Source organism: Quercus suber, unplaced genomic scaffold (genome assembly GCF_002906115.3).
Source record: "Quercus suber isolate HL8 unplaced genomic scaffold, Cork oak 2.0 scaffold_688, whole genome shotgun sequence".
Lineage (NCBI taxonomy): Eukaryota > Viridiplantae > Streptophyta > Magnoliopsida > Fagales > Fagaceae > Quercus > Quercus suber.
In genome coordinates, this window is record NW_027070129.1 from 218,622 (window position 1) to 225,748 (window position 7,127).

Sequence of the window (7,127 nt, forward strand, 5' to 3'; positions counted from 1 at the left end):
AAGCAGAAACAAAAAATTTAATCCACCTCTATAATGGTTATTATTGGCCTATTGGGACCAAATTTTGCACTTAAGTGCTAAGAAAAGGAATTGAGACTAGAAATGCAAGCACAAAGAAAAGAAATAATTCATGAAAAGTGGCACAATTAGTACTTGTCCAGATACCTAGCCCTTGAAAAGACTCACTGTATCCAAATGGATTAAGAGCCCCTCATTCTTCCATGAGAAGCTTCTGGCCAATTTTATAAGATGCGTAAGCATCAATGCATGCATATTCAATTTGAGCTTCATTGAGCAATTTTGTCTCCCAATTGCTCATGCAAACATCTTTAGGCTTTCTCATTTCAAGCCCCACTATTTCCAAGGCAAGTTGTTTCAAGCTAGGCCCTTGAAATCGTCCTGGCCACTGTCTCTTTGCCCCCTCACCAATATCCATGCTTTTGCTACACTCTAGCTCATACTCATTCTTGAGCTTAGCTATATCTCTAGCAACCCCAATTCCCACAAAAGTGAAGTTGGAGTCCATCAAAAAATTCTTGAGGGATTGGGGAATACTATCCATATAAAAGAGTTGAACAATTAGACACTTCTCATCTATGCAAAGCTGTAGAATTGCTGCTCTTTTGCTTGGATGTGGACTCCATTCAGTGTCTAAACCTACTACAGTGGATGTTCCAGCATATGTAGAAAGGATTTGGTGAACCCACTCATCTGCCTTGCTAGCTTTGTCAGTGACTATTGTTTCTATGGTTTTCCCAGAAAAGTTAACAGAGTATTTTGAGAGGGTAGGATTGATAGGTATGCTTGGTTTTTGGTCAAGTGCAGACATTGGTAGCTCTTAATGAGACAAGAAAAGGAGAATATGGATATTTATAAATCTTATACCATTGTGATGGGACATTCGTTTTGTATTTGTCCCAGTTCAACAACTTTTATTTTTGCTTTTTTCTTTGCAAATATGTTTTGCTACATTAATTTGACCCTTAATTTGTATCAGATTTGGGGCGTTTACAAAGTCACTGTTTCAAGCATTTATGGAAGTACAAAATTCTTAGTAAAATAATATCTGTATATGCATATATAAGCTACCCGATTCAGATTACAGATAGCTGCTCTAAGAGAAATTATTCAGTCTCTTTCATTTTAATTGAGAAAAAAATTTGTAGGATTATTTTATCTTAAAAGAAATTTAGCTTATTGTAAACAGGAAAGGATATAAACAGATAAAAAAATAAAAAAATAAAAAATAAAAAAAATCTATTGGTGAATAATTCACGAGGGATGGAAGATTTGAACCCTAATTAAATGTTTCCATTTGCTAACAGAGGTTTTAAGAGAATTCATTTAGGAGATACTATTAATTCATATTTTTGACAGTTTTTTATATTTTCTATAAAAATTAGTATTGAAACTTCCCTAAAATAGTTAATTAATAAATGTGCTAATTAAGGATACTCAATCAGACCCATAAATTAATATAACAATAAGTGGAAACATTATTATTACTATTATAATATATATATATATATATATTAGAATCTTATATTATATAATACCGGAATGTTTAAACTTTTCCTTTTTTTCAACCTTCAGTATCGAAAAAAAGGAATTAAGGTCATATCATATATGACTAAAAATGGTGCAGAAATAAATGATAATCATCTATGTTGACAAAATTTCTCTTATTGAAATGAGAATAATCTTGATAAGCTGTAATTACAAGTCATTAAATTTTGTTACATGATAAGATGTAATATATATGGTATGGCTTTTTTCAACATGATAAGATGACGTTTAATGTTAAATAAATAAATAAATATACTTTACCAGAATTAATATTACACGTAATTTAAAGTTGACATTAAATTAAATCATATGCTATGCTATATAATAAAAGTTGGGCTTAAAAGCCATTGTTGCACCAAGTAGCTATTCTCACTAATTAGTTAATTAATTTTATATAAAAAATAAATAAAAAACTCATGTTTTGACTAAGGGATAAGATTTAAAAATAATTTATTTGGAAAATGATTTGCTGCAAACTAAGTTAATTGCAACAACTCCTGCAAAAATGCACACATGTCAATGCCTCAAATAGACACATTTCCAAGCTTATATTTAAATGAAAACTCCATTGTCAAGATTGAATTTTTTACCAAATAGCCACTTGACATGTATGCATTTTACAAGAATTGCTGTAACTTAGTTTGCAGTAAATCCTTGCCCAATTTATTAAAAAAATTAAATTATATTCAAACTAAAATTCTATTATTAAAAATTTCTAAACTTAAATTCACACAACTCATGTTTTTTTTTTTCTTTTTTCTTTTTTAGTATAATAAAATTTGGACTTAGAAGCCATGGTTAGGCCAAGTGGCCACTCTGACTAATTAGCAAATTAATTTAAAAAAAAAAAAAAAAAACTCACGTTTTGACTAAATGATAAAATTTAAAAATAATTTAAAATAAGATTTAACAATAATTTAAAACAAATTTAAATTATATTCAAACTAAAAGTCTATTAGTAAAGTTTCTAAACTTAAAGCCTACACAACCCATGTTTTAGTTTTTTTATTTGCATTTTTTCTCAAGTATAATAAAATTTGAGCTTAGAAACTGTGGTTGAGTCAAGTGGATACTCTCAATAATTAGTAAATTAATTTTATTAAAAAAAATAAAAATAACCCATGTTTTGAGTAAGGGGTAAGATTTAACAATAATTTAAAACACATTTAAATTTTATTCAAAAACTAAAAGTCTATTATAAAAAATTTCTAAACTTAAATCCTACATAACCCACGTTTTTATTTTATTTTCCTCAAGTTGCATGATTTAATAATAATTTAAAACAATTTAAATTTTATTTAAACTAAAGGTCTATTATAAAAATAAATAAATAAATAAAAAAAAATCTAAAGTTAAATCCTACACCATCCACACTTTTTTTTTTCCCCTCAAGCTTCATCCTAATAAATTAATATTTTATTAGTATATTAAGCAATAAAGCTCTTGACTAAGGATACGATCTAACAATAATTTAATTTAAATAAAGTTTTATCATCTAAATTTTAGAAATTTAAATTCTATTCAAACTATAAGTCTACTATCAAAATTTTCAGAACTTTCAGTCATGACTTTTCGTGGTTGTGCCAAGTGATTACTCACACTAATTAGTAAATTAATTATATAGTTTTTGTTAGGATATATTTCCTCAATTAAGAGACAATATTTAATAACTATTTGAAATGGGTAAAACTCATGTGTGATATAATAGTCTCTCATTAAAATAAAAGAAGATTCTGGTTAAAAAAGTACTTGAGGTAAGCCAAACCCAAAAATTAAAAAAAATTAAAAAACAAAATAAAATAATAATAACAACTCACGTTTTGAGTAAGTGATAAGATTTAACAATAATTACGTCTTTTATTTTGTTTTTTTACTCAAGTTGCATGATTTAACAATAATTTAAAATAAATTTGAATTCTATTCAATAAAAGTCTATTATAACAAATTTCTAAACTTAACTCCCACACAATCCACGCTTTTGTTTTTATTTTTTTCCCTCAAGTTGTATCTTATTAAATTACTATTTTATTAGGATATTAAGCTACAAAACTCTTGACTAAGGGATAAGATACAATAATTTAATGGACAAAGTTTAATTATAAAATTGGTTGTAGTCTAAAGCTAAAACTTTCTTTAAAAATTACTACATATTTTGAAAATCAAACCGTTATATTGCATGTTCTTTATGCTCTTGATACACATGTCAAATTTTGTATCAATCGAATATTATTTACTATATGATTTATAGCTTATATTTTATGCATACAAAAACTTATAATTTAAAAATTTATTGATGACAGAACTATTGATCTTTAATTTTCTAGAAATTTTGTTAGAGAATATAAGAAGAATATATAATCCAATAGTGGATTTATCAAAATTCACCTCAAATAAAATGATATTCATTTCTATTTTTTTAGGTATAATTTTGTAACTAAACTTTGTTCAAATTTAATTTAGATAAAAAAGTTTCACTAAGTTTTAGAAATTTAAATTCTGCTTCAACTAAAAGTCTATTATTAAAATTTTCAGAACTTATATATATATAGATATATTTAGCCATGATTTTTTGATACAATCCATCTTAACTAATAAGTCATCCCTATAATTAAATCTCACACAATACACCCCACGTTGTTACATTTTTTTTTTTCTAACTACAACTTACTCTTATGTTTTAATCTAATAAATTCATCTTACTTATTCTCCTGTGCTTTTGAATATGTGTGTAGGATATTATGCTAAAGGGGGTTTATTATAAAGAAGCAAATTAAAAGACACCCATTTAAGTTCTTGGTTCTCTTATGTAAGTTCTTATTTTTTTTATTTTTTTTATTTTTTATTCTTCATTTTTGAACACTTTTGTGTATGTTTTTATTTTTGGTTTTGGTTCTCTTTTGTGAGTGTGGTGATTTTTTCCAAGGAAAAAATTGGTATTGAGGAACTATTTTTTATTATTATTGTTCGTCCTGGTTAAGGCATAAATTAAACATAACCCAAATAGGAATGATCAAACTCATTCCATATCTTATATTAAGAAATTAATACAAAGCATAAAGAGAATTTTAAAATATAAAAATAGATAAACACTTATATTATAAAGACGAAACTCTAAACAATCAGAACTTCAAGTAATTTTTTTTATTAAATTTATTTACTTATTTTATAATTTATTATTACTATTTATTTAATAATTTAGTTTTAATTATTTTAAATTTTTTTAGCATAAATTTGAATCTTCATTACGCCCTGCATTATACAGGAATAATACTAGTTTAAATAATATTAGGTGAACTGGTAATATTAATTAATATAAGGACAAAGTTTGGTTACAAAATTTGTTGTAACCTATGTCTACAAATTCCTTTAAAAAAAAAAAATAACTTTGCTACATATTTTAAAAATCTAAATGTTAAATTAAATGTTATTTACTATATGACCTATAAAGTTTTTTTTTTTTTATGCATAATTTTAGAATATAAACTTGCAATTTAAACAAATTACACAGCTATTAATCTTTGATCTTTTAGGAAATTTTATAAGTATGAAAAATATAAAAAGAAAATGCAATTCAATGGTAGATTTGTCAAAATTCATCTCCAATAAAAAGATATTGAGTACAATTCTAGTCTTAGGCTATAACAAATTTTATAACCAAATTTTATCCTTAATATAATTACATGAATTATATTAATTTTAATATTTAATTACATCTTATTAATATAAATTACATTGATGTAATTATATTAATAAATTTATTATTAAACACAATTATATTTTAAAATATTAGAGGGTATTTTAGATACTGAAAACCTAAAAATACTATGCATTAATGAAAAAGCGTGTGAGTATGAGTGATTTATTTTTATTTTTATATATAGATAGGATAAAATTTTAAGAGACCAATTGGAAACCTTTTAAAAAATAAACTAAATAAAAAAAATTTTGAAGACTTTATTTCTTTTTTCCCCCTGAAAATTCAATTACTTTATAAATGCAGTGCCAAACACACGTGAATTTTTCCATATTAGAGAAAACGCTTTCATAATATTATATTATAAAACTAAAATTATAGTTTTAGTCAATTGCCTAATAACAAAATCAAAGGTGATTGCCTAGCGGACTAAAAAAGTTGGCATATGTTTCGTATGTGCTCAGAAAAATCTTCTAGATTCTCAACATTAGCTTTCATTGCTGTTTTATCAGGAATTTGTCGGTGTCAACAATGATAATTTGTCACCAAACTGGGAATGAAAATGAAACAATCAATGAGCTTGAACTGTCCTCGGTATTTAACAAGACAAGGACCTTTACTCCAAGTCGTGTATGATATGCACAACGTCTATTCTTTGCTGTGGGTAGGGGTGTAAACGGTGTGGTGCAGTGCCGTATTTTGCTACTGAACCTTAACGTGTAGGACTAGTTTCTCTTGATCCTTCACTACACTGCACCTTAATGGGGTTGGTGATCGCTTTGTTGTAACCTATGTCTACAAACTCCTTTAAAAAAAAAATTAACTTTGCTACATAATTAACTTTACTAATCTTATACTTCTTCCAACAATTCTTTTTTCCCATAATTCTTTAAGTTACCATTACTCTTCCTCCAAATTCATCTCCCCTTTTTTACTCTTCTTCCCTCCATCTTCTTTTCTATTAATTTCCTATTACTTCTTATGCACATCTCTCATTCATTCCTTGTTCTTCTACAACAAAAATTGTAATTACTCTCTCTCTCTCTCTCTCTCTCTTTGGTGGATTTATTATTGTTTTGGCCACCTTTGCAGTGATATAGCAAGTAAACAATAAGGTTCTCCCTTTACATCATTTTTATTTACACCAATTACAACATATCATCATATGAATCCATCACTTTTATTAGTACCAATCCAAGAGAAGAACCAAGAATTTTTATTTGGGAGGCCAAATTGTAATACTAATATATATATTAATAGGCAAAGCTCAAAGAAAGTTCAATTAGAATATGAAATTAAAATCTAATTTTGCGTCATGTGTCTACATTTTTCTGAGAACTATACCATAATTATCCACTTAAGTTTGTGACATATTTCCACACAAGTTTTTTAATATTTGTGTCAAGTGAGCTAATGAGTGCAAAATACTAAGAAACTTATATTAATGAACTACAAAATAAATAAAAGATAAAAAAAAATAATAAAAAAAAAATTCAATCACATATACTTAATAAAAACCACTACACACTAAAGATCACCACACATTCCATCTTATTAAAAATTAGAAAATAAATGATCGTAAGTAGTATTAAATTTAGGTAATAATTTTAATATGTGACTAATTACGTTTACATTTTAAAAAAATTGATTAATTATTTATATTTTTATGATAAAAATTGTATTTAATTTTAAATGTATCCATACGTATGCATCTGTTACATGCTATTTTTTAATAATAATTTCACTAATTATTTATATTTTTATAATAAGAGTTATGTTTAATTTTAAATGCATCCATGCATTTTCATAAGTTATATGCTAGTATATATAGTAGTCAAAACAAATTACCCCCCCCCCCTCCACACAC

The 7,127-nt window shown here is 25.9% G+C and overlaps 1 protein-coding gene across 1 annotated transcript; it reads right to left on the reverse strand.

Annotated features, from left to right (window-relative positions):
• Positions 1 to 211: 211 nt before the first annotated feature.
• On the reverse strand, positions 212 to 829 carry LOC112001160 (3'-5' exonuclease). Its single transcript, XM_024033335.1, has one exon. The coding sequence runs from the start codon at positions 827 to 829 to the stop codon at positions 212 to 214; it is 618 nt and encodes a 205-aa protein (XP_023889103.1).
• Between the last annotated feature and the right edge of the window lie 6,298 nt (positions 830 to 7,127).